Raw genomic sequence first — 12,667 nt, 5'->3', positions numbered from 1 at the left:
CACTACACACTATACTGCAGTCGGTGCACTGTCGCAATGAAACATTTTAAAAGTCACCTTGCTGCAACTGCAGCTACGGAAAAATCCCTAATAAAATGACAACATAGTGTATTTTAAAAATGATTTATTTTTTAATACAGTGGCATACTGGAAATTGTGTTGAAAAGGGAACAAACTCTGCCACACGTGAATAGCTAATGACCAGTCAAAGCTGTGTTATAATGTCTAAAGAAAAAAAGGAAAAAAAAGTCTTCCGGCGTGCCATAATAAATCTATTAGTACAAAAATACATTTCAGGACACACAATGTAGCATCCAGTATCACAAATAAATGCATGGAACACATTTCAAGCACACCGTTTAAAAGAAACAGGTTTTGAGAATAGTTTACATCAAGCACTTTCTTTTGTAAATAAAGAATAAAAAGATGGTTATTATTAAAAACCGCTTACATTTAGTGTGTATCTGTAGAAAATGTGATATTATTACTGCCAAGTACACGTTTCCAAGGCTCAAGGGTAGAACTAGAATACAAAGACAAACCGTTTTTATTTCATTCATCCTCTTTTATAAACGTTTTCCCCCTTTAAGTTTTATACAAAATAATAAAGACATACAAAAAAAGTCATTTACAAACCAAAAATGAAGGCAATATGCTAGCTTTATGTACAGCCAATTGATATCCGTCCTCCCATCTTTTTATTTGTGTTTCTCTTTAAAAGTCATGTGCATAGCAGATAAAAAGAGAAAACCTGTTCTTAGACTTTACGCTGTTTATGTGTGCAACACCCATGTTTATTTGTACAGCGGGTTGACAAAAATGGCAGAAAGACAACTTCAGTTTCTTCATAATTTAGCATTAGAACAACTTAGCAAAAAGAAACCAAAAAGGTTTTCGTTATTGAAAAAAGTGTGTCGTTTCAGATAAGGCATCACTGCTTTACATGGAGTGTTTGAGAGAGAGGGAGAAAGAGGGAGTGAGGAAGAATCTGGAAGAGAAAGAGGGGAGAGGAAAGAGCAGCAGTCTTCACACCTGAGTCAAAGCACATGCATAGATCTCGACACAGCAGGAATGTTCCAGTGCTCAAGTTCACAGGTCTGTGAGGAGGCTAGTGGTGTCTACAAAGGAGCCATTAAAAAAGGTGAGCCTTAAGTGACGTGTCCTTGGCTAGAAAACTTCATTCTGTATATTCTTCATCTGCCATTTCTCTCCGACTCTTTCCTTAAAGCTCTTATCTAGCACTGATCCTGCACCTTGACATGATACAAGTCAGGAAACGTGTCAGATGTACACTTCAACTGCTCGATTGAAAATCCTAAAACTAGAATTCGATATTCTAGAAAAGTTGCACTATACATTATAATCATAACGTTATAGTGTGCACACTATATAAAGTGAAAATACATTTGCAGATTAATATAGTCTATACGTTTAAGTAGCCTAGGCTGAATGGAAGAACCTAATAAATCCTTTAAAAAATAAACACAAGTTGTGTGTCGCAAAATATTACAGTTGGCTTACAGTGTGAATATTAATTGGTCAGTGGCACAGAGCATGCAGTCCATCAATGGTTAATGTCTGTTTTTGTTATCCTCGAAAGCCTTTAAAAGCACTTAAAAAAGAAGTCAAAGATAAAGCAAACATGAAGAGGACGATGAGGAGATTAAAACAGCACTTCATAGAATGTAACCCCTCCCTCCAGTCTCTGAGGTTACCGTAAACAAGCCAGAGCACAGTCAGGAGACCCTTCATTTAGTGTAGCATAGTGCGTAGCCTTCGTGTGTGTGTGTGTGTGTTCATAAGGGGGAAGGTCCTCTCTCTTTTTAACTGGTTCCACATTCAGTAAAGGGACCTGCTGTTGCCGTCCTCAGAAATGGTCAATAAGCACAGACACACAGTTGGCTCCAACCAGGTAGTTGGGATCTCCAGGGAGAGATTTGTTCTGCCAACTCTTAGGATCACCTGGATAAATAACAGAAAATGCAGATGAACATGATTGATGAATTGACAGTAAGATCAATCATCACGGTCATAAGTTTGGAGTCAGTTTCATTTTTTTTAATGAAAGAAAGAAAAGAGACTTTTGCATCGTTACATAAAAATATATATCAAATAAACTCTGTTCTTTTTAACCCTCTAATTATTTAATAATCCTGAAATAAAAGCACACAGCACTGTTTTCAACATTGATAATAATTATTAGAATGATTTCTGAAGGATCATGTGACACTGAATTAGCAATGATGCTGAAGATTCATCTTTAGCATCACGGGTATAAATTACATTTGAAAATATATTCAAATAGAAAAGAGTTATTTTAAATTGTAACAATATTTCACAGTATAATTGTTTTTACTGTATTTTAGATCCAATAAATGCAGCTTTGGTGAACATAAGAGTCTTCTTTCAAAAACATTTTTAAAAAATCACGCCGACTCCAAACTTTTGAACAGTCGTGTATGTATTATACATCACGTATATGCAGTGACAGAAAAAAAAATGAATTAAACATTAAATTAAGCCACATGCATGCTTGTTTTCTAGTCAGATCCACGATTCTAAAGCCAACAAAACACTGTGGCGTGAAACAAAACACACGTTTGGAGAAAAGTAAACAAAACTATAAACGAGGTGCATTATTTTTTAGCATATTTCAACAGCTGTATCAGTACAATATTGTGCAATTTTAGCAATTGTTCTCTTTGGTTTGCATGAGGAAAAGAGAGGAGCGTAGCGGGACGCTCCGAGATAAGACAGGCTTCTCAGCATGCGTTATTTGTTCTGATAGAGATAATCAGCAGAGCCAGAGCAATAACCAATAAGCTCATATCCTAAGGTGCTGTAATGCATAAGAACAAGGTTGTTTTTTCATTCATCAAGGTGAAGTGTGCAATTTCTGTACCACTAGCGGCACCAAACAGAACGGGGGGTGGGGGGGCGAGTCAAGTTTCAAACAAACAAACGTTGTACGTTCTGTTTGGTGGTTTTATGGTGAATAAATTACACACTTTATCTTCAAAAACAATTGATCATACAATTCTTTAGCTCATTTATAAAGGACCTCAGGATTTCAGTGCTCTTTTGCACTCTGCTGTGAACTCCATCAGAACAACTGTGTTAAAGTAGTTAGATAAACGCTCTCTTTCCAAGAGAGTGCAGGGGAATTTGCCTTGAACTATGGACAAATGATGGCCTTGCTTTAAAATATGCAGATTAGAGGCAAAGGCCTGTAATGGTTTTGGATGAGGCAGGAGTCTCCGATCTCTCCACTGCACATTCAGAACGAGAGGTTCATTAAAAGGTTAATACAGGGTGGTCCGAGGTTTACCAATAAGAGTTATATAGAGACGAATGAGTGAAACAAGAGAGAGAGAAATTAAGACCCAGGGAAAAACATTTGCTGATCTCCATTAGCGGGACGAAGGCAATTCCAGCATCTCTGCATATTCAGACATTTGGGTGGCTGTGTGAGAATCAGTTCAATACACAAATAATATTATGAGTGAATTATGATTAATAGATGTGAATTCACATTGGCTAATTCATGAAATCATGAGACTCAAGTGAAGATGGCAAACAACCTATTTGGTCAATGTTCATCTGCAGATCTCTGATTATTTAACTAACCTCGAAGGAGAAATTGAGCGGTTCGGTGCCTTGATCGAGAGAACACAAAGGCCTATGAAACGAATCTGCCCAGCGAAAACTACTCATACTGAACAAAATGCAGAATTTGTTGGACCCTGCAAAATACAAACCATCTGCCAAAACAAATGTACTTTCTCCAATGCAAAATATCCATTCAGTAAAATATAATGGATATGTTGTCATTCACTAATGGAACAATTATTTATTTTTTAAATATTGAATAAAATTCCAATTTGTTCAATTTTTGTCTTAGTTATCACATCCAGTTCCTTTTATGAAAAATCTAAATGTGTAACATTTATTCCCTCATAGAATATACACTACCGTTCAAATGTTTGGGGTCAGTTTGAAATAACTGTTTTCTATTTCAGTACATTTTAAAATGTCATTTATTCCTGTGATGGCAAAGCTGAATTTTCAGCAGCCATTAGTCCAGTCGTCAGTCACACGATCCATTAGAAATGCTGAAAACAATTGTGCTACTTTAATACTTTTGTGGAAACATTTTAAATTGATGAATAGAAAGATCTTTTGAATTATAAATGTATTTTCTGTCGCTTTTGATCAATTTAATGCATCCTGTCTGAATAAAAATATGAAAGTATGACCCAAAACTTTTGAACAGGAGTGTATGTGCGCGTGTATCCAAATACCTAGATGATGGAAATAATCGATTTATTGTAATGTAGGGTGAATTATCACACCCGGTTTTAAAAGAGACACTTGGTTTAAATAGACCTTAAATAAACCACATAAATGAATGAGCAGACTGGAATTAGTGAGTCAGTGAGATAAGCTAAATGACTAAAATATTAGTCATATTTAGTGGTATAATAAAAAAAAGGTTAACAAATGACTGGTCATATGGAGGTGTGAATAAGAAAATGCATAATGAAAAAAAGGCCCACAACCAAACAAGTTGTCACAAAGCCATCCCAAACGACCCCAAAAAGGACAGAGAGAGGACAGCGTACCCGACGAGGAGTCGGAGGATTTTAGAGCAAAAGACCAACCATCAGGGGTCATAGACGCACAGTGAGGTAGGCGGAGCTCCACTGGCTTCAGGAACTTCAGACCGTGAGGACCACACATCACCAGAGGACTCAGCAGAGTTTCACCTGGAAATAAAAACTTGTTCCTTTAGCATTTGCTCTACACTCAAGCACACAACTGTATATGAACAGACAATGTTTCTCATAAAGCTACAAATTTAGTACTGATAAGCTCACTTGCATTTTGAGTACAGGTTAGTTCATGTATCAATAAAAAAATAATCTGTATCAAATTCTGGATTACCAGGTTTCTTTCACAGATCAGAAAACAACAAAAATGTCAGAATCTTCTGACCCCCGAGTTAAAAAGATGCGTGACTGACCTTTCTCTTTGTCCAGAGGTGGCAGGATGCTGTTATCCCGACACACTTTGAAGTAGATCTCTTGCTCCACACCATCAGGAATCGCTCCCTGAGGGATAATGATGCTCACCCCCGTCTCAATGGAACTCAGGACCCCGCCGTTACAGTTGAAGATGCCCCGCGCCGTCGCCACCACCGTGTGGCTGTCATCGTCATCGTCGTCCTCCAAAGCACTTGGGCTGGAAAGAGGAAAAATAAAATAAGATAAACCTACTTTTTGACTCCTCTGATCTTTAGTTCTTTATTGTAAAAATAAATCTAGCTATAGCAGAAAAGTAATATCAGTAGACAAATTTCTAGTTCTACTGATTGTGATAATGTCTGTCTGTTTTGTGTCCTACATTTACTTAATGTTTTATTTTATGAATTAAGTAATATCTAATTTACTTCACGTAATAGTTTTAGCACAAAATAAAAAGTAAGCTTGACAATTACGGAGCTAGTTTCTAGTGTACCTGACAGGTATTGCCTTTGGTACGGCGTTGATGTTGTTCTGCTGGTATTTCGGTTTCTGGTCCATGGTGCGGGTGAAGGTGTCCAGGCCGCTGTCATGGTCTGTCGACTGGGGTGAGCTCTGTGGTTTGGCTGTAGTACTGATAGGAACTTTCGCATTATCTTTCTTATTTTGAGAGTCATTAGGCAAGAGGTTGTGGTTGAACTTGGGGCTGTCAAACTTGCGTTCGAAGGGCCTTGCAGAGGTGGTGTACGGCTTGGGCACAAAACGGTTGTAGCTGGACGTGGCAGTGCTGTTGGTCTTTGGAGGTTCACCGGTGCCGTTAACAGGAGATTTCTCTGGGAAGCTTTTCTGAGGCAGGTAAGTGCTCTGAACTTTGTCTTCATGACTGGGAGGCTTCACTTTGGGAGATCCGTGTGGGTCTAGCGGTGGGGTCACTGTGTGAGATAGGAAGATTATGTGTATGTGAATAAGTCTCTTATGTTCACCAAGGCTGCATTTATTTGATTAAAATACAGTAATATTGTGAAATATTATTACAATTTATAACTCAGTTCCATTTTAAAAATGTAATTCATTCTTGTGATGGCAAAGCTGAATTTTCAGCACCCTTACTCCAGTCTTCAGTGTCACATGATCCTTCAGAAATCATTCTAATATGCTGATTTGGTGCTAAAGAAACAGTCCCTATTATTATCAATGTTGAAAACAGCTGTGACGGTTAATATTTTGGGGAATTTTGGAAACCATGATACATTTTTTCCAGGATTCTTTGATCAATTGAAAGTTCAAAAGAACAACATTCTTTATACACATAAATGTTTTATTCTTCCATAAATCACTTGCCTGCAGGTTTAGGCAGGGTCGGGGGTGGGACAGCTGGGTTGGCCGGAGCAACAGGGTTGATCTTCTCCACTGACTCTGTCCTGTAGCAGACAGACAAACAAACAACGAAGTCTAGATTCAAACTTAAAGCCATATATTCTGTCATCATGTTTACTGCTATCTAATTTTATAAATTCCAGGAAACATGATGATTTATGATAATGTACCTGGGGTAGTACCCTGGTTGGGTCTGGGGTTGGGCTGGCTTGATGGCAGGTGTCAGCTGTGCGGAGGGTTTGCTATCAAAGCTTCGGCGGTCGAAGTAAGACAGCTGTTTCCTGTAGTACTCCTCATCCTCATCAGGGTCATTGTTATTGGAGCGAATGATATCATCGGGCTGCTGTGGCTCTGGAGATCTGACAGATCAAAGACGCATGTGTACCTTCAAATACTTTATGCATAGAATAGTTGCAGTAATAATTTCAATAAAAATGGACTAATATAATCAGTTGTGCTGAATAATATTTTTGTGGAAACCATGATAAAGGATTCTTTGATGAAAAGAAAGTTTAAGAAAAAAAAACAGCATTTATTTGAAATAGAAATGTTTGTAAAGATTGTAATGTTTTGGTTACAAAAGTGTTCTTTATGTAGACACAAATGATATTGTATTTGTGGCTGCAAATGTATTGATTTTAAGTGCTAGTTCATTACCTAAAGGCCTTCTCTTGGTCCAGGTTACTTAAAGAATTGGCTTTGGGCACAGAGGCAGCGCCAGGTTTAGGCACCATGTCCACAGGCTAAAGGAAGCAGAAAAATGTAACTTAATCATTCAGTCTGTAGAGTGTGTATTTAGTGAGAAGACTATGCCAACTCACCCGAATCCCAGAGTTTGCAGACTCTTTTGCTCTGTCCACAGACACGGATCGTTTGTTCTCAAATATCTTAACCCTTGTGAGCACGGACTGGGGCTTCATGGCTGGGTCTTCCTCTGCCTCGGCTGGAGGAGGAGGAAGTTCAGGTTCTGCTGTCGGTGAGAGGGACTCCAGTTTGGGAGGGGACACAGAGGTCTCCGAATTCATGTAGCCCCTCTGTGGTGGTTGAGCATAGGAAGGTCTCTGGGAGGGGTCGTAGTACTGTTGTTTGGGGGGCTCAGGGGAGCGGGAGGTTGCTTGAGTGTGAGGAAGTGGTTCTTGGTTATACTGTGGCCGCGCAGGGGGTGGTTCATCGTGTCGGATCGGTCCAGGGCTAGGTTTGCCATAACGAGGTCGACCCGTGTCGTGCCGCGTCTGAGGGTGACCGTACATGTGGTCCAGACCATCCTCGTAGGGCATATGAGGGTCGTATCCAGAGGTGTGGTCATACGGAGCCCATTGCTCGTCGTACGGAGGCACGCTGTTTTCAAAATGTAGGTGAGGGTCAAAGTTACGAGCCTTTGATTCCATGTAGCCCCCATCATAGCGACTGGGCTGGTGGTCGTAATCTCTGTATGGCTTGTCTTCCTGGTAGAGGGGCTGCTGGGGGTTGTAGTTGGGCTGCATAGGGTTTTGGATCACCTGCATCTGCTCGTTGGTTCGGTAGATATCCTTCTTGTACATCTGTTGATAAAGCCAAAGCAGGAAAATTATGAACAAACTGTACAAAGAACTGTACATTAAACTCAAAACCACAGCAATCAATTGAATTGAATGAAACGACAGAAACCAGAAGTGAATAATATTCGGATTAAAAGTTGAAGAATGAAGCACAGAGTCAGCAGAGAGACCTGCAATAGAGGAAGACTCAGAGTGGGCAGTTATTGAACAGGTCAAATGGAGGCAGCCATTACACAGTTTCAGAGTTTAAGAAAGATAAAATGACTCATGACACGCCAAGCTGCAAAATCATTGGGGTAAAATCAGCCAGAAAAAGTCCCACTGAAAAAGAAATATACAAAAACAATTTGGTTCAAAAAATAAAATGTATTTTGAAAAGTAGCCTTTTAGGAACCATTTTTGGTTTTTGGATTTTGCATAATAAAGCAGCATGACGCTGAAGCTGGGATCATTCGCCAGCTAGTGAAACGGTACGTAATGCGCTAGTTTACGATCGAATCAGAAAAAATGCACTAGCGTGGTTTCTCTCGAGAGAAATCGCAGCTCATAATCAAACTTAAGATGCTGCTGAGACATTACATGTCACATAGATGTCACGTGTCTTTACGGGATCTTTACGGGTTGTGTGTGAACGCACACACAGATTCCGGAAAATCACTGGCAGTGTGAATGAACAAAAATCAAACAATCCCGGGACAAATCCTGGGACACATTATCCGTGTATTTTCCGGAATCACTGTGTGAAAGGGACTTTCCAGTTTCTAAGCTATTTTATTGATGAATCACAGAACCGTGTTGACAATGCACTTTGGCGCTACTGAATGTTTCTGTGTGCGCGTGATCTGCCTGTGATGTGCAAACTACTCTCTGTATGTGTTACAATGCAGCAGCGGATTCGTTTAAAACAGCAATAAACACAATATGCTGTTTAAAATGAGCTTTCTCCCGATCAATTTTGAGCTTCCACATGGTATAATCACACATCTCTTGTGTTGCGTTCTCAGAGTATGCATTTATCTGTAATTTTAACTGTTGGAAACGGAGCGTAAAAGTGGAGTTCAAAGATTTCTTATCCTGATGCGCCTCTATAGGCCATGATCAGCGACTAGTCGACATCAAGCTTAAAGCATCATGACAGAGTATTAAAGTCAATTTGTCTGTGTAACCCCTATGAACTAAATTAATATAAATGTTTCAAAATATCAAATTATGATGAATAAATGTCAAGGATTGTTCCATTATAAAGCTATTTCAGGAGTCATAAAGGCAGCAGTTTTCACATAAATGTTATGATAAATGACAAACGTTTCTACAGGTTTAAATTAATATATATATATATATAATGTTTGAATATTTAGTTTAATTTCAAGCCCCGCACAGAGCATGCAGGGGAGAAAAAAACAAAATATTGTGGCCACGAATTATGAATTAGTTCACTTTGGCCAAAATGTAACTACATTAACACAAGGCAATTAGTTTGTTTCTTAATTCCTGGCCATGATATGCATTTTATTGTTCTGTAGTTTAATTAACTTTCTGCTGAAATACTTTTTTTGACTAAATTTAGATGCCATTTTAGCATTAAAATTGCTGAATTAAGTAATATGACGATGAAAAATGAAAGAATATATATATAAAGAATACTTTTGTCAGAAGACAAAAACTGAAAAACTAAAAAAAACTACAAATGAACACTGTTGTAAAGAGCAAGGCTACCTTTCAAAGTCAATAGGAGGGGGAAAGATTCAAAGTTTTAAATCTAAATAAAGATCAATTTAATAATTAAATCAGTTTATCACATTCATTGCACCACTAGTATTTACTAACTCTACTTCAACAGGCAAAAAAACCAGAAAAATAAACCCATGCAAAAGTAAGAAAGCAACAGTGGGGACCTGGGCTTGCCCGAAGATTCATGAACTATATGATCTGATGCAGCAGGCCTCTGTCATACCCACTGTTGTTTATGAACACACATACGCACAATCACAGATAGAGAACAGACGCTCTCATTATAAGCACACAGCGCACATGCAAGAGCTAGAGGAAAGCACCGCAGCACACAGGCAGGGCAGACGGCGATAAGAGAGGGCACCGGGCTCGGGCGTTAAGTGGGCCGGTTTCAGTCCAGAGCGGGGTGGCTAGCGAGGTACCTTGGACTCTGACCCGGGTTGTCCAGATTGGTTGGGGTCGGGAGACGGGGGTTGAGCTAGCTCAGGGGCAGGTGGGAAGAGAGAGCCAGCCTCTGGGCTGAAATCCCCCTGAGTGAGGGTGACCGGGAGATCCTTGGCACTCGGGGCCCCTACATTTACATGAACAGCAGGGGGCGCTGTCTCTGCCAGCGGCTCAGGCTGCGTGGGGAGAGCAGCCTCTGCTTTCTGTGAAGGTGTTCAAAAATGTTTAATACATGCGGTCAAACCTCACCACTGCACTTCAGCTGTGATTCTCTTCTTTCTCACCTGACACCTGTACTGTTCTATTAAGGGAATGTTCCCGATTCAATTGATGTTAAGCTCTATTGACAGCACCTGTATATAAATAATTTATCTTAATTGGCTGATATTGGATATTTGACCTTTGCTATCATCTAATCTTTAAAAACACTAAGAATTTAATAACAATGTTAAATATAACATTTAGCAAATCTCAAAATAAATTGAATTCTTTTTCAACCTGTACATTACAGTTTATTTTAGATGTTAGTGTTCTATTTATTTAGACAAAATAGTTTATCATTTTAATACTGCCCATTTAACGGTCATCTGAATTTCATAACAAATATGCATTACTTAATTATATGCTTATTATTGCTTGAATTTTAATAACGGTGCATTTCTACTGACTACACTTTTATAGCATTTCAAGGCCTACTGCCCTTTCTCTGTTAGTGCCTTAACTGCTAAGAAATGCTGTCCACACAGCTTAACTTGTACTGAATTAGGAACATCCCACTAACATACAGAATAGGATGATTCTGGGAACCATGTCATGTAATAATTTGCAACTAAACAATGTTCTGTTTTACTGTAAGTCTGATGTCAGTTTAATTCTACAGTACAGTACAATGTTTTGGCTCTTGTAATACAAGATCTAAGACACTTTTGATATCATGGTGGCCACTGGACCAATATAGATAAATACATTCACAGTTATATAGTTAACACAGTAATTCCATCATGCACATAATACTTTCTGGTAATGACATCATTTTGCATGACATATAAGGGGACAGCTAGACCACATGGATGGGGCAATCGTTACACATTCTTAAAGATACAACGTCCTCACTTCCATCTCCATTGTGATCATATTGAGATAAGAGTCACAGCATCTACATTAAGTATAACAGCCGAGCCATATTTGTCACATACACACACACATTCACACAACTACACGCTCACAAATACACATAATAAATACGTGGCAACAATTATTACTTGGTCATTGTCACTTCTCTAGTACTGCAATGTACTACGGTTTTTAAAGCATTCCTCCATCAATAGCGCCGCTAGAACACTTTTCTCACGCACACCACGGCCTCCAGACAACAGGGAAGGCGTACGGCTCGTAGAAACGCTACCTGCTGAGGTGCAGGGGCCTTGAACCCTGCTGGGTCGATGCGGTTCAGCGGTTCAGGCTGGTACCCTCCATATCCAGGAGGTTCCTGGATGACGGGCAGGTCCTCCCGGACAGGCTCCGAGGAGCGTGTGATGGCGGGCTCGCTTGGAGGTCCAACTTCGTCGTTCAGGGTCTCGTCTAGTTCCTGGTCCGTGTAGGCTCCACCCTCTGTGTCAGTGTCCTCGTAGTCTGAGGTGTGACGGCTGTCCGTGCTGTACATACTGTACTCGCTACCAGGGGCGGACAGGTAGGACAGGCGGTCATCGTGAATGTCCAGATCATCTTCAGGTGCGCCGTCCGCCTACGGAGATTCAGAACAAAGATGCAAAGAATTCATCAAGAGAGAGAGGAAGAGGAGAGAACAACATGAGAGGGTGAAACCGAGAAATGACATCATGTAGATGAAATGTGTAACATTGGGGAATCTCACAAAAAAATATATTTTGCATTAAAAAAATAAAGCGTACATTTTAACAATATATTTAGCATAATTAGGCAAATTTTACAAAAATGTCAGCATTATTTTCAATTATTTATTCTCAATAATATTATTGTAATATCTCACAGAATTAGTTAGAATTACAATACTACCATACAATGCTTACAAAGGTAGTACTACAAATACTACAATGATCTATAAATACAATTTAAATAACATTAATTGTAAATAACATTACTGTAATAAGAACATGAGACTGTGTTATTATGGTACTATTTACATCGTATTATAGTATTAATATTTTTGAATTAGGTTTCATTTTTATATTTTCATTTTAACTTTAGTTTAAGTTTCTAAATATCTAGTTTTATTTATTTATTTTAGTACTTCAGCTTTTTTTTTTTCAAAGGCATGGCAACATTTCTAATTTTTAAGTTTTTCATTAAATATTTATGTTTATATTATAACAGCAATTTGTAATAACAATTTGAGAATGAGCATCTCTTTTGGTTAATGCTAAAGAAACCTGGTTACACTTTATGTTAAGGTTTCCTTGTTACAGTGTAATTATACATTTAAGTACAGAGTAATATTGATTAACAACATGTACTTACTATAGTGTTAAGGTTAAGAATCTGTTTGGTTTAGGGTTAGTTGCATGTATACATACTTTT

General features: G+C 38.7%; 1 protein-coding gene across 14 annotated transcripts in view; it reads right to left on the bottom strand.

Moving 5' to 3' along the window:
* Positions 1-107: 107 nt before the first annotated feature.
* tjp1a (tight junction protein 1a) overlaps positions 108-12,667 on the bottom strand; it is a 147,596-nt gene continuing 135,036 nt past the window's right edge. For 12 of the 14 annotated variants that reach the window (XM_079866565.1, XM_079866567.1, XM_079866563.1 and 9 more), the window contains 10 exons: positions 11,517-11,855; positions 10,090-10,314; positions 7,220-7,939; positions 7,056-7,141; positions 6,569-6,757; positions 6,363-6,442; positions 5,518-5,953; positions 5,024-5,241; positions 4,623-4,766; positions 108-1,962 (listed from right to left, as the gene is read on the bottom strand). In XM_079866565.1, the coding sequence (XP_079722691.1) occupies positions 1,868-1,962; positions 4,623-4,766; positions 5,024-5,241; positions 5,518-5,953; positions 6,363-6,442; positions 6,569-6,757; positions 7,056-7,141; positions 7,220-7,939; positions 10,090-10,314; positions 11,517-11,855 (2,532 nt within the window). In that variant the 3' untranslated portion in view covers positions 108-1,867. The remainder of the gene's footprint in view (positions 1,963-4,622; positions 4,767-5,023; positions 5,242-5,517; positions 5,954-6,362; positions 6,443-6,568; positions 6,758-7,055; positions 7,142-7,219; positions 7,940-10,089; positions 10,315-11,516; positions 11,856-12,667) is intronic. The other 2 variants (XM_079866561.1, XM_079866562.1) reach the window with 2 other exon arrangements.

This window comes from Squalius cephalus (assembly GCF_949319135.1).
Source record: "Squalius cephalus genome assembly, chromosome: 3".
NCBI lineage: Eukaryota > Metazoa > Chordata > Actinopteri > Cypriniformes > Leuciscidae > Squalius > Squalius cephalus.
The sequence above is the reverse complement of the archived record's forward strand: the minus strand, read 5'-3'. Positions and strand labels throughout refer to the sequence as shown.